The sequence below is a fragment of the Serinus canaria genome, chromosome 19 (assembly GCF_022539315.1).
Source record: "Serinus canaria isolate serCan28SL12 chromosome 19, serCan2020, whole genome shotgun sequence".
Taxonomy (NCBI): Eukaryota; Metazoa; Chordata; class Aves; order Passeriformes; family Fringillidae; genus Serinus; species Serinus canaria.
The window spans coordinates 658,462-680,193 of record NC_066332.1 but is presented as its reverse complement, the minus strand read 5'-3'; the positions used below and the strand labels follow the sequence as shown (position 1 = coordinate 680,193).

Sequence of the window (21,732 nt, the reverse complement as noted above, 5' to 3'; positions counted from 1 at the left end):
AGGTGCTGTGAGGAGATGAACATGCATCCAGGAGCACCTGGCAGCATGTGCCCTTCTCAGAGCAATAAGGACGGGTGTCCTGGCCATCAGCTGCACCAGGCACTCTGGTGCTGGAGTCAGTGATGTGCTCCAGCTGCTCCGTGTCCTGTCTCTGTTCTTGTTCTTTCCCATCTCTGTGGGTTCAGGGCAGTTGGAGTATTCCTCCTTCTGGTGTGGGGTTTGCCATTTGTGATGAGTAGGACGTGCCATTTAGCAAGCAGGCAGTGAGTAGCTACTATTGGCTTTATCTCTCAGTCTAGTTTGTGGTTGGAGACCTGTGTGCTGGTTGTGGGTTTTTATGTGCGTCACTGAACCCAGAAATTTATTATATTCTCAGAAAAGGGTTTTGCAACAGCTCAGCTATTAAAGCCAAACCATGTAGTTTAGTAAAAAGTCTGGGCAGGAAACAACAAAATGAAATTCATCCTAGGGGAGAAGCGTGGTGCATGTAGGCTGGGTCGAGAATGCAAATACACTATTTATAGGACTAGGGGAAAACAAATTTGGACTTGAGGAGTAAATGTGAAAGAGTTATCCGGGAAAAACCAGCCTTGGCCCTCTGAGACACTTGGACCTGTGCTGCCAGGAGTGCAGCCCAGCTCTGTTCTCTTACTCATGTGATGCTTCTGGTGTTGCTCTGAGGTTGGCCAGGAGAACTTCTGTGAGGAGTACAAAAGCAGTGGCTGTACCTCAGCAGTATCCCGCCTCGAGCAGCGTGCTGTCCTCGTGACACTGCACGTTGGAATTGGATAACGTGGTGCACACACTTTCTGGGTAGTTTCTTTTACATAATTTGTGATTTTTCATTTATAAATAGATGCTAAGTCCTCCTTTCCTTCCACTGTGGTTTTTGGAACAGATTCTGACACCTCCATTGCCTGCAGTTCCCTGCTTTATTCTGGATCATGTGCTACTTTTAGGGCATTTGCCTGTAATTAGTGTTCCATATAACGAAGCGTGGAGCTCTGGCTTTACAGAGTATGCTGATAGCTCATCCTTCTTCCAGGAGAAATAAATCTTGCCTGATGGGAGATCCTACACTAAAATAACAGATTACAGTCAGACTGCAGAGCCAAGCTGCTGCTTTAGACACAGAACCCATCAGGGCTGGCTGTACCAGTTCCAAAATCACTGTGCAATCTTGCCTCTGTCCTTAGGTGCTCTGCAAACCTGAGGCGTTCCCAGGAATGGGGAAGGGTGAGGTGAGCCAGGGGCAGCAGCAGCTACATCCCGCAGTGTCCTGGGAATTCCATGGACAGGCTCACAAACACACTGAGCTGTTTGCCTGGGGCTGGATGTTGTGGTTGCAGTTTGTATATCAGAGCACATATCGTCATTGGCCCTTCCCTCGAGTGGCCCCTGGAAAGAGACAAGGCTTGGGTGATTTCTGTCTTCCTTCTCTTTTCCATGACATAGCTATTGCACAGTTGGGAAGCTGTTTCTCATTTGTGTAAGCTGATTTTTGGCATACTGGGGGCTGTTGAGTCTACAGACTTCCTGCAGCCTCTTCTTTCTGCCTGTCCTGAGGGGCCCTTGCCCATCTACTCATCCCAGCCTACCCAGTGTCAGTGTCCATAGCAGGGAAAAGCACACTGAGAAGAAAGAAAATTTAAACCAAGCCCCGAGCAGGAAAATCCTTGGGACAGCACCTGCAAGCTCCTTTCTGCCATGGCAGTGAACAGGAGAGCCCTGTGGACAGGCTGTTGTGGGAAAGGACATGTGGCAGTGAGAAAGCAGAAGGTCAGCACTGAGGCAGCCCGTGACACATGTGTGCCCCAGAGTGCACAGGGCTGCCTGGAGGATCCCAGCTCCCCTGCTCCAGAGCCAGGGGAACTTGGGGCAGGGCACAGCTGAGGGGCTGGTGCAGAGAGAGGGCAGCCAGAGCACAGCCAGCAGCAGCCCCTGCCCGTCACACAGGGCCCAGCACATGGCACACATGGCAGGCACAGAGCCCCCGGGCTCTGCCTGGCACACAGCAGCAACACAGCAGCGTGGCAGCCACTGGGGCCCAGGCACTGCTGAGCCCACAGCCAGTCCCTCCCGAGGATGGCCCTGCCCTGCCCTGCCCTGCTCTGCTCTGGCCAGAGGAAGTAGAGCAGGGGTGAAAAAAAGGAAGTGCTGTCAGCCCCTTTATATAAAAAGAGGTACTGAGAAGGAGTGGTTGGGATTTCCAGTTCATTGTAGGGCTGGTGCTCCAAAGCCCTGTTGGGAAGTTGTGGTGAAAAGGCTCCTCTGGTTTCAGCAGGGGTGGTCAGGGTGAGAATGCAAAGGGATGGCTGTAGGATGGCAGTCTTCTAGGACATGGCAGTCCTGGATTGCCTCTCCTGGGAATGGCAGTGCTTTGCATTGCTCTGGGCATTACAGGAATTGGAATCACTTCAGTATTCACACACTTTTTGATAAATCTCCAGCTGCGTGGCACTGCTGTCAGAATTTGGTGTGTGGGCAGGGACAAACTTGTTATAGCTGATAGTTGTAAGGAATAGATTGCTCATAAAACATGCTCTCAAGTAACTTCATAGGAAAGCACTTAAACTGTAAGAGGCACATCATAATGGTCAAAGAATCCATGTTTGTTTTTTCCTTTACGTTTTCAGTCTGATCATGTCCCAGATGCTAAAATTTGTTGACTAAGAACATGTTTTGGTTTATAAATCATGGATCAACTAACTTGCTTTGAGGCATTGTTTTGTTAGGAAGGTTTTGAAGCTTAAGCCTCCCTCACAGGAACGTGTGACACAGTGAGCAATCTTTGGAGAGTATTTTCTTTTTGATAAGCAAACATAAGGCACAAACAATACTCCTTTTTGCTGTTTTATTCTTTTGTGCCTTAAGTGAAGAATTCTGTGTAGTGCATTTGCCATGAGATGGTCAGGTGATAAAAGCTTTGGAATAAAACCTTAGAATAGAAGATGTGCAGAAATTATCTAGTCCAACTGCCTGAATTTTTGTTCTTTTAAGTTAGCTGATTTTCATGTTGATTTTGTAATAGAAATGCCCATCACATAACAGGCCTCAGAGTCTTTGGATACTTTGGTTATTCCTGCCTCAGAACTGCTGTTGATGGGGGTTCAGAGCAGGTCCTGCCTTCTGCTGAAATGCTGAAGAGCAAAGATGCTCAGTGCGAGGGAAACGCACTGCGTGGATTTCCCCGAGAGTTCTCAGGAAGATGTCACTTCTGTGTCATGAAAGAGCCCTGCTCACAAGCCAGCGTGCCCCGTGTCGAAGCACAGCCCGGGAAGGGTCAGCCCGTGCCAAGGAAGCTCACAGTTTGTGTTCTGGCTCCCCAGGTGAAGCTGATTGACTACATCCACCGGCAGCGGCAGTGCAAGCTGAGCGTGCCCCTGAGCGACCGCACGGCCGAGCTCAACAGCTACCCCCGCTTCAATGACTGGCTGGACATCGTCAACGTCAGGAAGGAGGTGGTGCAGGTAAGGGGGGGACACCGCCCTCACAGAGCCCTCCTGTCCCTCCAGTACATGCCCAGCTGCCTGCTGGGTCTGAGAGCCACAGCAGGACTTAATCACTCACTGCCTTTTGGATACTAATAGTACTGTGCTGCGCTGTGTTCTGTGTTCAGCATTAGCCAAAACAGGACCATTGTGTTACAGTCTCACACACACACACGTAGAGCTCAGTTCACTGACAGCTAAACAAGGCAGAAAAAGCTTTTTCTATTCTTTTTCCCATTTTGCCTCTGCAGGCCAGGTCACAATGTTCTCATTCAGTTTCCTTTGATCACTAAAAAACCAAAATTTTTCTTTGACCTCAGCAGGAATCTGCCTGGGTGAAAAATTCCACAAATTTTCAGAGAAGTTATTCCAGCTTGGTTCTGATGTAACTAAGTGGTCTCTGGTTAAACAGTATGGGTTCAGGACCAAGTTGTTCCTTTTATTTCCTACTGTTCATTTTGAAGGTGGTTCTGGTGTTGCCTTCCAGCCTAGCGAGGTTTTGGGTGGTACAGCCAAAGGTGCAGCAGTGACAATGAGAGGACAAAAGCAGCCTGTTGCTGTGGCCAAACTGCCAGGCTCTCAGCTAGTGCTGGTTTCTAAGGTTACTGGAATTGCCTGAGTCTAAAAGAATGTCTTTGTAGCTCTTTTATAAATCCTTTGTGATGCCTTACAGAAAGGAGGGGGGAAGAGGTGAAGGAAAGGGAGGAGGGAGGTGGACAGGTCAAATCTGCCACATCCTGCTAATTCAGGAAGCAGAGAGGGTTGAGACTACCCTTCTATATGCGTGGTCACTAAAAGGGGTGAACAAATTTGGGTTTGGTCTAAGGCAGAAAGAACTTCCCAGATCTATATTATTTTGATTTGTGCTCTCTTGCTCCCCCCTTCCAAGCAATGTCCAGTTGAGTGAACTCTGTTCCTTCTGGGACAGAACTGTAAGAAGTGTACAAAGCACTGAAATTCCTCTGGGATTCCAAAAGTATGGTTATCTTTTAAGGGTTCTGCATCCACTTCATACAGCTGCAGGCAGCTTCTGTTGCACTTGTATTAGCTGGACAGCAGAACTGCAACACCGTGTGGGTCATTAAAACAATTTCTGAGTAGGCATGCTGGAACAGGCTGTGAGCTGGGGGAAGCGGAAATAGCTGGGCTAATAAACTAAGTGCTCTGCTCTTGCAGTGGTTTTTTTTTTGGTCCTGTTATTTCACTACTCAAAAAATAGCCATGCAGCCACTGTTGGTGTTGGACACTGACATCAGCACAGTGCTGAGCTGTCTGGGATGAGTTACCTTTCAGAAACGTCTCAGGTATCGTGGGATCATTCCTGCTGTTGTTTAGATTTCATACAGCACGTTGAACTGCATTTCACCTGAAAGCTTTCAAAATGGAAATCACTGACAGAAGGAGCTTTAATAGGTTAGTTATTACAAAATCTAGAGTGGTGTCCTGCTTCTTGCACACTGCCTGTGACAGGATGGGGAGGAGCCTTTGCAGACACGTTGAGCAGGTCATGCTGTGAAAATGGGGACCCTTGAGTGAGTGGTTCTGGCTCTGTGCTACTGGGAACAGCTTCCCATCTTTCAGATACTGTTAGCTCGCTGTAAAATGGGAATAGGCATGCTGGGTTTCCGTCTTAACGCTTCCGAAAAATGGTGCAGAGAGCAGGAAAACTGCACAAGTGTCACAGTGTGGTCACGTGGCACACAGCCCTCTCTTCTTGTGCCTTTCAGGCTCTGAAACTAGTTGGAGAGATTGCCAAGTACCTGTGGAGTCTCAAAAGAGCTGCCCTGCCCTGGGCACCTCTGAGAGCTGAACAGAACAGCAGGTCTGGCACAGGAGGAGGTGCAGTGGAGGGCTCTCTCCCTGCTGCCTGTCAGGGACAAACCAGGAGAAAGGCCTGGGTTGATGGGGCTTTTGCTTTTTCAAATGGTTCTGATTCCCTTTGCATTTCTAGTGCTACTGGAGGGAGTATTTTCAAGACTGTGCTAATCTGTGACATAACACTGTTGAAAAGCAGCCTAATTGCAGCAGTTCTTTAGCTCAGCGGTGAGAGGAACAATGCTCTGTTTCTCTGTCTCCCCTCCCCTCCCCTCGCTCCCCCCAGTCCTCTCCCAAATAAAGCTGCCATGCAGGGAAGCACAGAAGCTCCCAGGCTCTCCTGTCAGAAATAGAGCAGCAGCTCCAATTTAGAATATCTGCTGACTCCTCTACTCCTGAGTGAAGACTATTTTTGCTCAGTGACTTGCTCTAGACATTGTGAAGCTCGAAAGCTCTGGTGATTATAATTGCTGGGCTCCTTTATTTCTTTGAAAACCTATATTTAAAATGAGAATAATGACTGCCTGTAAAATCCTTTAGTTCTGGAAGAGATTACAGCAATAACAATGCAGTGTTTATGGCGTTGGGCAACAGCTAGAGCTGCCGAGAGCGCGGAGAGCAGCGAGCCGGTGACGCTGCGCCGGGTGCGAGGGCTGGGCTGTGCCGACCTCGCGGGCCTGCAGGTAGGTGGGCACTGCCAGCCCCAGCCTGGGATCCTCCTGGGCAGTACACAGCTCCTTCCAGAGGGGTAAGGGAGCTTGGAACCCCCACCCCAACCTGTGCTGTGGCTTTGTTACTGTTCCTCTAATCAGTTGCCAGAGAGATTTTTATCATAGAAAGTGGTAGCAGGCTCTGCTTTGGAGCTGGGTTAATGTGGTGCTGTAACTTCCTGTTTAAGTATTTTTCTAGGGAATGCTGGAGTCCTTGTTTTTGAATAGGAGTTCTAGAATCTGATCAGCTCTAGAGATTGATTAATTCTAGAGACTGATTATATGTGTAATTTAATGCCAACAATTATGTATAGATGGTTAAATATGGTGGGGTGAAAGTGAGCAAAGAGGTACTTGAACTGAGATCTAGAAAAGACAGGGCAAGGAGCCTTACAGACAGGAGGTGTGTTCATGCTGTGTAGTCATCTTGAGTGGATAAAAGTTGCTCTGAAAATGGTCCTAGAAAAATACATTGATCTGGATTGTCCTGCTTGCCTTGGGGGTTGGAGTCAGGAATTGGGAGGGCAATGGGAGGGAAGGAGGATGAGAACAGAGTGCTCTCTCCACTCCTGAGCTGATGGAAGAAGTCTCTTGCAGAGCTACTTACTGGGTTCTGAGCTTGGAGTATGTCTGCCAAATAGAAGAGACTAAAAAAAATTCTGTTGGCTTATTTTCTTCAGCCCAGAAAGCGATTTTCTCTGCCTTTATCGCTGTGCTTCCCAGAAACCTAACTATTGTATTTGTTCCCACATGTAACTTGTCACTGTCTTAAAACTAACTTAAGCACAGAGTCATCTTCTTATCATCTTCTGAAGCATGTCTGGGCCAGCCCTGCTGGCTGTGGAGCAGTGGTGCCAGTCAGTCAAGCTTGGAAAGCTGTTTTTAGAGTGGATAACTGTCCTGCACAGGGAGGGGCACATCCTGCCCCGGGGTCTGGCCATCAGCAGGGCTGTGTCACCAGGGAGACTGGGAGCAGGTGGAACAGGGCTGTGGTTGGGGCTGCTTTGAGGCTGTTCCTTTTGGGAACAGATTTGAGTCCCAGTTGTACCCTCGTACCCTTTTCTGGGATACCTCCTGCCTGCCTGTGAAGCCCATCCCCAGCCAGCATTGATGCCAAAGAGCTGCAGAGCTGAGCAAGGCAGGGGCAGGGCTGGGCACAGCAGGAGCAGAGCAGGAAGGGCTCATGCCTTGAGCAGGAATTGTCTGCCCAGAGCCTTGTGCTGCCCCTGTGAAAATGTCCCTGCCAAGGGTGAGCCATGGGCCTGGGGCTGCTGCTGAGAGCCCGTGGAAGAGAGTTCTTCTGTTTGCACAGGGTGGCCCAGCTCACAGCAGATCTGTCACTGGAGGAGCTGTGAGGGGTTTTTGTGAGTGCATCCTTTGGATGGGGGATAGAAGGGGCAGATCTGCCTTCTCCTATCAGGTTTCCCCAGCTGTATCCTCTCATCTTTTTCTGCCAGCATATCTGCATGAACAGGCCGTGAGGACCATGGCTGTCTGTCGGGGATTTCCATGGGTCTGGCAGCAGAAGCTCTGGCTGGCTGGCCAGATAGCAGAGATCCTGGATGTGCTAATTGTGTGTATGCAAATTAATTCTGTCCTGCAGGCTTCCTTGAGCTATAAAATTCCTTCAGTGTTCCAGCTGAAGGCCCCTCCCCAGTGTAAACAGCTCCTGGAAGATAGTCTCTACCACTGCCAGGGCTCCCCTTCCCTGCCAAGGGCTCTGGGTGCCCCTTGCAGCTTTGGGCACTGTGAACCCTTCATGGCTTGAGGTCAGCCCAAGGGATCTGCAACTGCTACACCTGTCTGCCACAGAAGAGTAGTGACAGCAGCTCTCCTGTCCCCAAAGAGCCAGCTGGACAGGATGCCCTGAGCCTGTCAGCTCCCCTCCAGCCTCTGCTGTGAGGTGGAACAGTGAGGAGGGTGATGTTAGGTGGAACCATGGCCTGTTTATGCTCACAGCTTAATGCAAGCTGGAAATTTCAAGTGAGAGGCTTTCCAGAATGCCCATAAAATCCCCAGGAATTTAATAATACAGCAATTTTTCAGTACCTTCATTGCTGGGCACCAGAAAAACACGGCAGAATAACAACTAGCAGGCACAAGATGTTCTTAAGAGCATCTTTACGTGCTTTGCTTAGAGCTATCAGTGGGAATTTAAGCACCTTATGTAATGGGCTTTCTCTCCTAGCATCTGCTGCTTCACAGGAGGATGATTGGAGAGGGAATGTATTGATTTAAGAGGAGGCATTTGGGGCCTTGACAACTGTCCAGCTTTACAGGAAGGGCTGTGGCTACTGGGTCGAGGAGCAGGTCAGGCTGATTTTGCAGAGTGCCTGCAGCAGCATTAGCTATGTAGGCTTATCTGCAGGGTGGAATCTTTACCAAAAATAACCCCTCCACTGTGTTAGATACCAGCATTTTTGCCATGTTTCAGGGATTTAAGTTGGACACCAGGCAAGATTAAAGACTGTTGTGAACTCTTCACCCAGACTAATTGAGACTGACCCTTGGATGGCTCCTTGGATGCACTGGTACTCGCTTTTCTCTCTTTAGACATGTGCACCATGAAGTGCAGTCTGTGTCTGATAAGCAGGAGGGCTTCAGGGAAAAGTCCTCTTACCTGTTGTAGGGAGGAATAATTTCCTGCTTTGGACTTTTTAGCATCCCTTCTGCTGAGCAGTGCATGGTTAGGCTTAAGATTTTGCTGGCAGTTATGAGGTGCTGAAGATTGAAAGCAGATTCTGTCTTCTTCTGCTCTTTCTCTGTTTTTGAATCTGACCTTATTAGTAGAGTACTGTCTGAATATCTTGCAGCTCTCCATGTCAGGACAAGGTGTGCCCAGGGAGGTGGTGTTGAGCTTGGTCCTAATGCAAGCCTTTAATCTGCATTTTTAAAGCTGTTTTTAAAAAAGCCTCAGCACCCACCGAAGACGCAGGTAAAGAGAGGTCAGCTGGACCCGCATGTCTCACCCTCAGTGGTGAAGAGTGACAGTAACCCCTGTGCAAGGGCCCAGAGCTGCACTGAGGGGCCAGAGGCCCCCACGTGCCCCTGAGCAGGGGCCCTTCTCCTGCCACAGCAGCTGAGCCAGGTCAGCAGCAAAACCTGTTTGAGAGCCACCCTGAACTAGTGACCCTCCTCACTGTCACACTGCCTGGGGGGTGACACACAGCCAAGGCAGAGCAGGCCAATCTTACAGGGATCAGGTTGACCAGTTTTATATTAAGCCACCACATATGTGCAGCACATGAGTGGCTGTTTAAAGAAAGCCTCTTACTTCCCCTCCCTCCCCCTCTCTGAAGGCTTATTTCTTTTGTCGCGTGTCATGGGGGCTGGCAGCAGGTTCAGAAAGTCTGAGCTCTCCCAGCTCAAGGTCATTGGGATTGTTTAAATATAATCTCCTTTTCTGTACTTTCTACTTTCCTACAACTTGCTATTCTGTCTTTCTAAAATTAAACTACTGAGCAGAAGAGGAGCTTGGGCTTTGTGTGTGTGTGCAGTCCCCTCAGGCAGGGTCTGTGTGAGAGCTGAGCAGGGGGTGCACAGCTGGGCCTCGTGGGGACCATCACAGACCAGTCAGCTCTGGGCAGAGACAGACTGTGTCCTCCAAAGGGATGGAGCAGTCTTATGTCCTGCATCATGGTGGTGCAGATGTGCAGAAAAATGAATAATACCCAGCATCAATTGTGATGGCTGTGCTTTTGTTATTCTGCAAAGGTTAGTTACAGGGGAAAAGAAAGAAAGTTTACCCAAACTTCGTTGAACTCTGGCTCTGCTCTGGTCCTGCTTCGTGCTTACTGCTCATTTAAATTCTTGGCCTCCCCTTGAGTCAGCTGTGTTTTGTGTTTCATCCAGTTCAGGGCATGTGACAGAAGATACAGGATGTGTTTCTTAGACTTCTGCCCTTTCTTAATTTATTCTTTTTGTTTGCTTCATGCCACAGTTACTAAAATTGGAAACTCGTGTTGCCACCTAGAGAGCTCCAAAGGTTGGGGCTGTTGGGCGCTGTCACAGCTGAAAGTCCTGCGTCAGCTCTCAAATCAAGAGTCTGGCTTAAGAAAGATGCAGTTGTTAAAGGACATTCAACACATTCACGTTTGCTTTTGAGTCGGAAGTGGGGTTTAAGGACTGGAGGATTCCAAGCTTTTTGTTTCACCAAGCAGTGACACACACTTTTGAGTTTTCCCTTCAAATAAAGTTCAAAGCCTTTTATATAGTTTGATTCCAGGAGTCGAAACTTTAGGATAAAGGCCAAATATTGTGAAATTTGTGATCTCATTGTGAGAATAGGCAACAGGGAGGTTTGTTTAGGCAGAACTTTACAGGGAAATTCCTGGGTAACTGGGCTAAGTATCCTGGTTTTGTTTATTAACCACAATTGCTGCAGACTTACACTGGAAACACTTGAATGGGGGAGGAGAGAGACACACAGCTCAGTTCTGTGTCAGGAAATACCAGATCATTTCGTGTTTTCCAGGCTCTTGTATCTTTTGTGTCTGCCTGATCTGAGCCTTATCACTGTGGGGCTTTGGTGTATTAAGATGTAGAAGGAGTTCTGCACAGATATCTCTCCAGGCAGGATATGGGTAAGGCTGGTCCTCTGATGAAGGAAAAACTGCTTGAGGAGGAGGCCCCTATCTTTGTCAAAACATTTCTTTTTTGTTCAAATAAAGAAGTAATTTTCCTCACTGTTTCTGCTGTTCACTTCAGTACTGAAAAGCCAAATATCCTTATATGACTCTTTTTCAGGTTTTAGACCTGTTTTATTTCTGACCCTATTTTTAATGAGAAAGTTAAGTTTCATTAGTAGCTTTGCAAAAATTTTCCACAAGGGGAGGTGTATTTTGATCCCCTGTAATCCTAAGTGGAATAGCAGAGGATGACCAGTCCTGGAGGTACAGAGCACACTCACAGCCCAGGCAGGGGAGGGGGCAGCTGTGGGCACTGCTGGCCGTGCCAGAGAGGGGCACTGCCAAAAGGAGTGAGCCATGAGTCAGCCCAGGCGGTGAGACAGTGCCACTGCTGAAAGCACCTGACAGGTCACACTCCTGTTTATACACAGAGAGCAACAACAAGGGTCCCTCTTGCTTTCCTGCAGAGAATACCAGAGGAGCTGACCCTGGATGCCTTACTAGAAATGAATGAGTCCAAGGTGAAAGAAACGATGAAGAGATGTGGAGCCAGAGATGAGGAGTGCTCCAGGCTCAACGGGGCCCTGAGCTGCCTGCGGAAGGTGACGGAGTCAGGTACACTCTGCCTTGTTCTCCTGTGGCACTGGTGTCCCAGCAGCCCAGCCCCATCTGCTGCCTTGCAGACACTGTTTGGGAAGTTCTGGGAGCAGCATATGGCTCTGGGATGTGCACTGATCAAACCTACCTAGAGCTGTCAGCTGGGTTTGGTTTGGACATCGATTCAGATAAATAAATGGAAATAAATGTATGTAGAATCCTCTCCTACTCAGTGGAGTATATCCTTATTAACCCTTTATGTTCAGAGTTGTGTTTAATGCTCCAGTTCATTCTCCATGGATCAGCACACATCCTTGACTTACTAAAATACAACCAGATTCCTTGTAGGTGATGCCTTTCCCAAATATTGCCAGCTCAGAGAGAAACCTTCCCGTAGCATTTCCACAGGCACTGTAAAATCTGTTTGTACAAGAGCCTCTCCCAGCAGACTGGGACTCACATGCACCTCATCTTTCTTTGTAGCAGTTATCAATCTGTCACTGAAAGGTGATGTTTCCTGTTGGTATTATGACAGTTCTTCCAATTGCAAATGGTAAAGATTAGTTAATGGAAAAAAATCAGCAAACAGCTCAGTCTCATGTTTCCTTTTTTCTAATCTTTCTTGTCCCAGGCTGTCAAATATTTCCCATCCACACTGTGTAAACCAGCCATTGCTCAGGAGTTATGGCATTCACCTCTTAGAAAGAAATGGTATTTCTAAAAACCCGGGTATATGTCTCCCAAAAGCTCAGATCAGACCCTGTGCTGAGTTTTCGCGGCCTGGGGTCGTGCTGAGGCTCAGGGGAGATCACTGCCAGGTGAAATGGGCACCCACAGCCCTGCCCCGAGCAGCGCGGGGCTCGGTGCGCGCAGAGCCCTCCCTGCCGGCCGCCACTAACGCTGCTCCGTTGGACAGGAGGGGAGCTGAGGGACGATGTGCCGCTGGCCCTCCCCGAGCGCCGGGACAGCTCCTGCTCGCAGCCGGACCCCGCCTGGTCCCCGTGCGCCCCGGCCAAGGGCAGCCAGCAGCAGCCGCGCTCCGCGCCCACCGCCCCGCCCTGCGAGCCGCCGGCGCCGAGCCACGGGCCCTGTCCCTCGGCAGAGACCCTGCTGGAGCCGCTGGTGCTGCCCGCGGCCGGGGGCAGGCCCAGGACCCCGCACAGCATCACCGTCACCCCCCCGGCCACGCCGCAGCCCAAGCGCCGGCACCGCCTGAAGCCGCCGCGGACGCCGCCGCCCCCCTGCCGCAAGGTGTTCCAGCTGCTGCCCAACTTCCCCACCCTCACCAGGAGCAAGTCCCACGAGTCTCAGCTGGGCAACAGGATCGACGAAGTTCCTCCAATAAAGTAAGTTTCCTCCCAGACTGGAGCTGGGGCTCTCCCTGGCAAAGGCTGCCCTAGGTAGGCAGGAAAAGATTGGCAATGCAGCAACCTCAGGAGCCTGTGCAAAGCCAGAGGTGTCTGCAAACCTGACAGCACATGCTGCAGTTCCTGCTCTAGCAAAGTGTGTACCTGCCACAGGAGTATCAGTGCCTAAAAAAATCTATCTTTTCTTCTTTCTAGGTTCGGTAAGAGATTCTCACAGGGGTGTCTGCAGTGCCTTGCTGAGAGAGAAGAACCTGTGCTTGTCAGCTCCCTGCTGGCCATCCCTGGGCAGCCAGTGGAAGTTCTCCATGGGCCCTCCTGTCCCAGAGCTTCTGTTAACTGAGTGGGAGCTTGGCCTGCCATAGAACCACAGGGTTTTACTTGGTTCCACCTGGTATTTTCTAAGATGACACAAACAAGGCAAAGGAATGCTGGTGTTTCAAGGGTTAAAGCCAAGGGGGTACTTATCTATGACCTCAGACAGCTGGCACAGATGCCTCTTGGTGCAGGAATTTCACATCTAACCATTTAGTGGCTTTGGATATGCATTGCCCAGTGTTTCTGCAGTGAAGACACTTGGTGCAGCTTTCTGGGGAAGCTGCAGCATGTGCTGGAATGTGGGATGTTCCCTGTGTGCTGAGGAGTCTGTGGGTGATGGCTGGCAGGAGCAGGGCTGGGTTTCTCCAGGGCCACTGGGAGTTCTGGCCATCCTGAGGTGTGTCCCAGGCACAACCTGTAACCTTGGAAGCTAACGGAGAGAGATTGGAGCGGCTTGGAAAGTATCCAAAAGTATCTGAGTATTAAAAGCAAGTATGAAAGTCCAAGCACTGCACAAATAGCTAATGCCCTTTAAAACAAAAATCTCAGGAATTACTTTCAGAAAGATAAAGACTGTAAAATGAAAGTGCCAGCAGAAATCTGAGCATTTCCCTGGGGAGAGGAGATAATTGGTGCAATAAATGAAAAAGGCATTAGAATAAACTCAGACAGAAATGAAGGATTTTGGTGCTCTTCATATGGACCTATTGGCTGGGGTGAACTGTCTGCTGTGGGCCCTGGTGAGTCCTGGACAATCCCAGAGTGGATGATATTCATTCAGTGAGGATTTACCCATCTGACCCAATGTTCACAGCCTTTTTTACTGCTGTGCTGGGATTGTTTGGATGGCCACACTAGGCCAGCAGCATTTCTAGGAAAAGCAGTTAGCCATTCCAGCCTTTTCCAAGAGGCTGAGGATCACAGATGCCTTTGGGAGCTCCCTGGACTAATGATAAAAAAGACTGTGGTGCCACCTATGGTCAAGTGAGGAGACTGGCTCTGAGCCAGCCCTGCTGCTGTGCTGGCACTTGCACATTGGGTTTGCCTCAGATGTGCAATATTTCTGTAGATTTCGTTCAGGTAATGTGCCAGAATTCTTGGTATTGGAGAGTTTTCAGGAAGTTATGTGCTCTGACCACTGGCATGCTGGTTTGGCATTTGGAAGTCTAGATCTTACTTCCTGCACTTAGCAGAAAGGTGAGCTCACATGTATGTTTTCATTTTTCTGGGTCATGCTGGCCCTGTCTAGAAAATTGAGATAATTTTTAGTGGAATAGAATATTCTGAAATCTACTGACACTGCAGGAAAACTGGGTGATGGCATTTGTGGTAAACCAATTAGGAGTAAAGTCTGACTTTCCACTTTAAGAATGGCTTAGACCTGATCCGATGGACTTCTGTAATCCCTAAACATAAAACATCATGATTTATCCAATCATATGGAAACAAATACAAGGGCAACTTCACAGGGGGCAAATCAGTGTCTGAGCTGTGACACCTCATGGCTGGAGCAGTGACTGCTCAGTTTCTGTGCAGGGTGGTGAGCACGTGTCAGCAATGCTACCCTGAACCCTCCTCTTGTTCTCCATCAGAGCTCTCCCAGGGATCCCCCCAGACGGTACGAAGAGACTTTGGCCTGGCTGTGACTCACAGGTGAGCAGCCAGGGGCTGGGTCTGGCTGGGACTCACAGGTGAGCAGCCAGGGGCTGGGTCTGGCTGGGACTCACAGGTGAGCAGCCAGGGGCTGGGTCTGGCTGGGACTCACAGGTGAGCAGCCAGAGACAGAGCCCACAGCCCAGGCAAGGCCGTGGTGGCACAGGACTCTGAGATGGGTTTGGAGTCAGGTTGGGTGTCTCAGCTGCCAAGTTCAGCTACCTACAAATGTTCAATTTCCCTTGGACCCCAGCTAACGTCAGTTTTCCCTCTCTTGTCTCTGGTAGGTTCTCTACAAAGTCCTGGTTGTCTCAGATTTGCCAAGTGTGCCAGAAGAGCATGATGTTCGGGGTGAAGTGTAAGTACTGCAGGTGAGCACACGGGGATGGTCTCCTTCAGAACAGCCTGGAACTGGACTCACCACAGCCTGCAGTAACTCCTCTCTCTTGATCCAATGCACTTTTGGCAGTGGCATCATTTTTTCAGTCCTTCTGACCTGGCAAAGGGATGCTCTGGCACAATTCACACTTGAAGGTGGCAGCCTGGCACATGAATGAACCAAATTTGTTTTCCTGACACAGGCTTCCTACCTCATCCTGGGTAAATCTTGTAGTGGGAGCCGGATCCCTAAATAACAGCCAGGATATTAATTTTTGCTTCTCTCAGGCTTGTTAGTCCAGAGGACTGAGATTTTACTACTTCATGGTTGCTGGCTGAGAGTCAGTTAAAGTAACTCTTATTAAAAATAAATCAGGTACTAAGATATGTTTGTGGTTTCATTAGCCTGAATAATAGAATTCTCCATACAAACGCCTGCTGCTCTGGGGCCGAGCATTCCAGAACTCCTTCTGAGATTAGCATAAGAATTACAAATTAAGGGTAGGGTTCCTCTTTTGGGGAAAGAACAAGTTGCTATTTAATATGTAATGGTTATCTTTCAGATTAAAATGTCACAACAAATGTACTAAAGAGGCACCTGCTTGTAGAATATCCTTCCTTCCCAGTAAGTAATTTTCTACAAATTCTTTATACTTCAATGTAATTGATGGTATGGAAAGAATAAAAAGTCTCATTAAAGCTGTTTCTCTCCCTTTTCCAACCTGTTTTTCAGTAACAAAAATAAGAAGAACAGAGTCTGTCCCATCTGATATCAATAATCCAGTAGACAGACCCACAGAACCCCAGTTTGGAACTCTCCCCAAAGCACTAACTAAAAAGGTATGAGGTGGCTGAAGCACGTCCAGGGTCCCTGTGGAGCTTCAGTAGGGAGAGATTGGATCTCACTGGTTGGAGTGAGAGCTTTCACTTTGCAAGGCTCGGATATGGGATATTTTCTCCCTGTAAAACAGGGTTTGTGCAGAGCTCCAGGTGCTTATTCAGCAAAGCAATGCCACAATCAAGCCTGGGAACAAGTTCCCTCTGTCTGTTGTCCAGCGGACACAGGGCAACTCCTCCTTTCTCTTTATTGTTCTCTCACAAGTGTCTTTCCCTGCTTTGCAGGAGCATCCACCAGCAATAAACCACCTGGACTCCAGCAGTAATCCTTCTTCTACAACCTCATCCACTCCATCTTCTCCGGCACCTTTCCAGTCTTCCAACCCTCCCAGTGCGACGCCGCCCCCCAACCCATCCCCCATGGGCCAGAGGGATGGGCGGTTCAACTTCCCAGGTAAACTCCTCCCTGGCAGCAGACTCTGCAAGAGGCTGGCCAGGAATTCATAGGGACTTGTAGGTTTCTGATTACATGGTTGTGCCTTCAATGAGGTGTAAAATTGTATCTTATTGTCTGATAAAATGAAAATGTCTTCATTACACAATTTTTAAAGGGTGTCAGCAAGATATCTTTGCAGGAAACAGATTATTAAGGAATATTTCTCCTTTTCCTTTTTGGAAAAGGACTGAAGAAAAAAGCTATTTTTTTCTCCTCCTTCCCCCTTTGAAGTGCTGTACAATGCATGCTGCCTGCAATGTGTGCTCACCAGGGGCTTTCAGTCAGGAGGGAGGTGCTTGCTGGAGCAGCCTGTAAAAGTGAGAACTGGGATGAATTACTTTACCAGACCCTTCCAAAATATAACCCACAATCAACACCAACTTTTAAACCACTGTCAAACATGAATGGTAGAGAGAAGTTTACCCTTCATGCCCTATGGATTGAGAGCCCCAGTGTGCAGCTTTAACCAGAGCTGAGAGGGGCAAGTATCTCTGACAAGGGCAAAGATCTAAACAGTGAGAATAAATGTAATTCCTTTGACCTGAAGTCCCATGGTGCTCAGCAGCTACTACATCTGGCCTTCAACATTGCTGAATTTTGCATCAGCTTCTGACCTGTGAATTCGAGTTTGAGCCTGCTAAAAAAGACCAGAGGCAGGTCAGTGTTAGGATTCCACTACAGCTACTTTGCACTGGGACAAACTGCTCGGATTCACTGAAAAAATAAAAAAGGCAGATGGTTCATGAGCCTCAGCTTCTGTGGGGGCACCTCTGCAAAGCTGAGACACAAGAGCACATCACATCACACCTTATGTGGGCCTGCCTTGCACGTCCCTGGGCTCTCCCTTTGCCCACCAGGCTGTTTGAGAGAGGTGCCACAGCTTTTGTGTGATACCTGTCATCTGTCAGGCCCTCCCAAAATGCATGTGCTGAAATTCCCCCCAACAGGCTGATAATCCACTAATCTGTTCCCAGCAGTGACCTGGGACTAATTCATTGAATGCACATGAGGCACTCACTGATGATCCTCTAACTTGTTTGTGTTGTTCTTTTTTTTTTTTTTTTTTTTTTCTCCTGGTATCTTTTTCCCTGTTCCTTTTTTACAAAACCCCAATTAATTAAAAAGCTGCCTACTACCTTCAGCATAGACAACAGTTTATCTTCCCAGGTGAGTTGATTGTTTTAATTCTACTAACCAACTGCCAAAACATAACTTGTTTGTAAACCTCTGCATGCTGCCCAAGAACAATCATTCTGCTTTAAAAACCTTTCTAAAACAATCCAGACTTTCTCTTATCTCAGTGTGTACTCAGGCCTCTCTCCCCTCATCTGAGGTAGTGATATGATTTATGTATTGAGATGGAATTTTGAATATTTAGCTGTAGAACACTTGTTTCCTGCTCTGGGATTCTATTCACATCCATGTTCCTCCTCTCTGAAGATTCACCTTCATGGCTCTGTGCCTGGCCAAAAGGACTTTACAGATAGGTGGGGGAAGTGGAAGAGGACTGGGCTCAGCCAACATGCAGGCATAGAAGAGATGAGCATAGTTTTAAATCAGTAAAATAATAAAATCACTTTATCTGTGGTTGAGTTTATAATTCCTAGATAAGAAGCAAATAGTTGCTATTGCAATGTTAAAACTTGCAGTCTATAGGAGACTGAAGTGTACAAGATGTATCATAACTGTTTCTACTTTCCCAGAAATTCCCAGTCCTGCACAAACAGCACAGCTTCCAGAAACTGCTGCAGACACTAAGTAAGTAGAGTTTTAAATCTTTTCATTTGTACAGCATTTCCCTGGTAATCCTCAAGTCAGCCCAGAAGTGCTGTGTTATGGCCAAAACCAGATTTAACACCTGAGAATTCCCAGGGTAACTTTAGTCATTGAGGGTGATGCTGGGAGTGCCGGTTTTATAAAGCTGAATATGACATTTAACTCTAAATGGCACACTAAGGAGTCCAAACCTTTAATATCAAGTCCTGGTTGTGTGAAGGGTCAGATGAGGTAGAAGTTGGAGTTCTGTACCTTGAAGGGCATGGCACACTGAGCTGCAAGCAAACAGCTCTTTCAGGATCCCAATTTCAGGGCATGGAAAAGCTTCCAGCCTGCATTGCCAGCTGCTCCACTGCAGGTGTTTCAGGGGTAGGAATGGGAGCATCTTTTCCTGGAACACAGTGTAATAACAGAGCCATGCCACTGCCACTTAATTATCAAGAATCACTTCCAATCTCTGTCCCTTATTTGCCAATGTGAGCTTAGAGTCCTTCTCTTTTACATGGAGCAGGAATTGTATTTTTCTCTGCTTCTGTAACTGTGAGGATCTGTTCTGTATTGGCTTCTTCTGCTCCCTAATGGCAGGGCCCCCATTCCCCAGTGATGTCCAACGTTGTTCTCTCTGCTCTGTTGCAGCGCTGCCCAGCAGCCGGGCACGGGCAGAGGTGCACGGGAAGCACAGGTGGGTTTATGGTTTGCCCTGGAGGTCTCTGGAGCAGCCTGTGCTGCTGGGCTGCTCTGCCACCCCTGAGGGACTGCGAGCACACCTTTCCCTCCCCTGCTGTGGACAGGTGGAGGAAGCAGAGGCGGATAAGTCGGAGCCTGAGGACGATGAGGATGAGGTGGAAGATTTGCCCAACCGGCGGCCGCACCTGCAGGGGATGATCTACCGCAAACCCAGCCAGACCAGCGTGTACCTGCAGGAGTGGGACATCCCCTTCGAGCAGATCCAGCTGGGGGACCCCATCGGCCAGGGCCGCTGGGGCAAGGTCTACAAGGGCAAGTGGCACGGGGAGGTGGCCATCAGGCTGCTGGAGATCGACGGCAACAACCAGGATCATCTCAAGCTCTTCAAGAAGGAGGTGATGAACTACAGGCAGACCCGGCATGAGAACGTGGTGCTGTTCATGGGAGCCTGCATGAACCCCCCTCACTTGGCAATCATTACCAGGTAGCGAGAGAGATCTTTGCACTGGTTCTACTAGATATGTATGGTAGAGGTAGCTAATGTTCTCATATATAAACTTTCCTGTAGCTTCTGCAAAGGAAGGACGCTGCACTCCTTTGTGAGGGACCCCAAGATCTCCCTGGACATCAACAAAACCAGGCAGATAGCACAGGAGATCATTAAGGTAAGGGCTTGTTATGCCAGCGGGAGCCATTAGGGCCTCAGCCAGAGCTCAGAGCTGCACACAGGACTGGGAGCTGCTTGCTGAGCCTCTCCCCACACCTTCCTGCACAAATCCCACAGGGGCCCTGCTCCCAGTTACAGCTAACCCTTGACCCTGGAGTTAGGAAGGGGAAATGTGTTAGAAAACAGAGTCTGCTTGAAATAATAAAACCCCAAAACCATTCCCATTTCTGCTGTGTTTCCCAGGGCATGGGGTATCTGCACGCAAAGGGGATTGTACATAAGGATCTGAAATCCAAAAATGTCTTCTATGACAATGGGAAAGTTGTGATCACCGACTTTGGATTATTTGGCATTTCGGGTGTGGTTCAGGAAGGAAGGTAAGTGGAGTTTTCAGTGCTTGGTTCCAGCTCTGGAATGACAAATGGTCAAACAGGGAAACGTTTCCTGCAGTGCACAAGAAGCACCCATTGGTTTAGTTGCACTCAGTGTGCATTGTGCATGTTTGCTTTTGAGCAGAGTTCTTCCTACAGTTGCAGTAGCACAGCTAGAGAGCTTGGATTAAGACTCAGAGCACAGAACAAACAAGACCTTAAGCCCAGGAAGGAGCTTGTCAGGCTGACACGTGCCTATTTGTTAACATGGCAAGAAAATTAGAAACAAAACATCAGCAAAAACATTGGAGTAAATAAAGCTAAAGCATCAGGTGCAGCACAGATATGGTCTCCACATCAATGTTTTAGTCCTGCTTCTTTCTTTTGGACTCAGGAGGGAGAATGAACTGAAGCTGCCTCATGACTGGTTGTGCTACCTGGCCCCTGAGATTGTCCGTGAGATGGCCCCAGGGAAAGATGAAGACAAGCTGCCTTTCTCCAAAGCTGCAGATATCTATGCCTTTGGGTAAGAAAGGAGCACCCAGGAGTACCACGACAGCTTGCTCAGTGAGACTGGCTACTGGCCTAAGCCTTCCAGTCAGTGCTCCCCTTCCCTCAGGATTCCAGCTGGGACACATTTTCCTCACCTCTTCCGGAAAGCGTTTGCTGCACAGCCTTAGGCACCTCCCAGAGCTCAGCTGGAACAGTGCCAGCATTGGGTACTTAGTCTGTCAGGAGCAGGCAGAGGCCTGACACATCTGTTGGCATTGCAGGACCGTGTGGTACGAGCTGCAGGCACGGGAGTGGCCCTTCAGGACCCAGCCTGCAGAGGCTCTCATCTGGCAGATCGGCAGCGGCGAGGGAGTGAGACAAGTCCTTGCCACTGTCAGCCTGGGCAAAGAGGTCAATGTAAGTACCTCAGCTGCAGGAGTCCCTCATACAGCTGTTTGTTAGAGAGAGAGGGGGCTGCTGCAAGAGAGTTATTATACTCAGGACTCAAAAGAGAAAGGACAGGAAAGAGAACAGATGAGAATGGGATAGGTTTAGCCTGTGCCTGTAACTGAGGTGGAGAAGTGAACATCCCCAGCACAGGACACTCTTGGGTTCTGACAGCGTCCAGGCCCTCTGTGAGCAGTGTTTGCCTAGGCTCACACACATTCCAGTGCTCAGACAGTTTTCTGGTCTGCAGAATTGACCCATGATCTGAGATAATGAGCCACCACTGTCCTCTGCAGGAAATCCTCTCGGCCTGCTGGGCCTTCGACCTCAGTGAGAGGCCCAGCTTCACTGTCCTCATGGAAATGCTTGAAAAACTGCCAAAACTGAACCGCCGGCTCTCCCACCCAGGGCACTTCTGGAAGTCTGCTGAGTGAGTACCTGCTGCTGGTCACAACACTGATGCCATGCAATTTGCTAACTGGTGTCAATTCTGAGCTTTATTTGCTTTCCTGGGGCTGTCATACCTGACAGGGTGAGAGCGCTGCTCCTCTGCTTCTCTAGTTCCTGGGAAATGATGTGACCAAGCCATTAACCTCAGACAGTTCATTTCCTACTTGACCATATTCACCTCTCTCCAGCAGCTGACTGATCCCCCTGTTTGTGTCAGAGAATATCCACAACAGCATTGGAAAGGGCCCACACTGACCCCAGAGTGGTCAGAACTTCCCCAGTGATGGTAATGGCAGTACTGCCTGAGGAAGGGAAGGACCCAGGAACAGGCCACTGTTTCCCTCTGAAGTGGTTCAGACTGCATGGGTTTGAGGCCACAGACACATCTGTGCCCAGTGCCCATTCACTATGTCCTTGGCTCAGTGTTTCTTTTCATCTCCTCAAGTGCTTGTATTTACTTTCTCTTTGTTCTGATGTTTAACCCACCCCTTCTCTTCCTATAATCATTCACCCTCTTCCTGCAACACCCAATCAGAACCACCCAAACTCTTGACA

At 48.9% G+C, this 21,732-nt stretch overlaps 1 protein-coding gene across 2 annotated transcripts in view; it reads left to right on the top strand.

Moving 5' to 3' along the window:
• The window catches only part of KSR1 (kinase suppressor of ras 1), a 45,974-nt gene that overhangs the window by 22,156 nt on the left and 2,086 nt on the right, over positions 1-21,732 (top strand). The window contains exons 2-19 of one of the 2 annotated variants that reach the window (XM_030231819.2): positions 3,330-3,470; positions 11,112-11,259; positions 12,158-12,587; positions 12,804-12,808; positions 14,516-14,576; positions 14,864-14,947; positions 15,518-15,579; positions 15,688-15,794; positions 16,077-16,245; positions 17,413-17,454; positions 17,991-18,045; positions 18,700-18,745; positions 18,855-19,234; positions 19,319-19,415; positions 19,661-19,794; positions 20,183-20,314; positions 20,562-20,697; positions 21,024-21,157. In XM_030231819.2, the coding sequence (XP_030087679.2) occupies positions 3,330-3,470; positions 11,112-11,259; positions 12,158-12,587; positions 12,804-12,808; positions 14,516-14,576; positions 14,864-14,947; positions 15,518-15,579; positions 15,688-15,794; positions 16,077-16,245; positions 17,413-17,454; positions 17,991-18,045; positions 18,700-18,745; positions 18,855-19,234; positions 19,319-19,415; positions 19,661-19,794; positions 20,183-20,314; positions 20,562-20,697; positions 21,024-21,157 (2,363 nt within the window). Of the gene's footprint in view, positions 1-3,329; positions 3,471-11,111; positions 11,260-12,157; positions 12,588-12,803; positions 12,809-13,008; positions 14,577-14,863; positions 14,948-15,517; positions 15,580-15,687; positions 15,795-16,076; positions 16,246-17,412; positions 17,455-17,990; positions 18,046-18,699; positions 18,746-18,854; positions 19,235-19,318; positions 19,416-19,660; positions 19,795-20,182; positions 20,315-20,561; positions 20,698-21,023; positions 21,158-21,732 lie in introns of those variants that run through there. The other variant, XM_050981844.1, reaches the window with a different exon arrangement.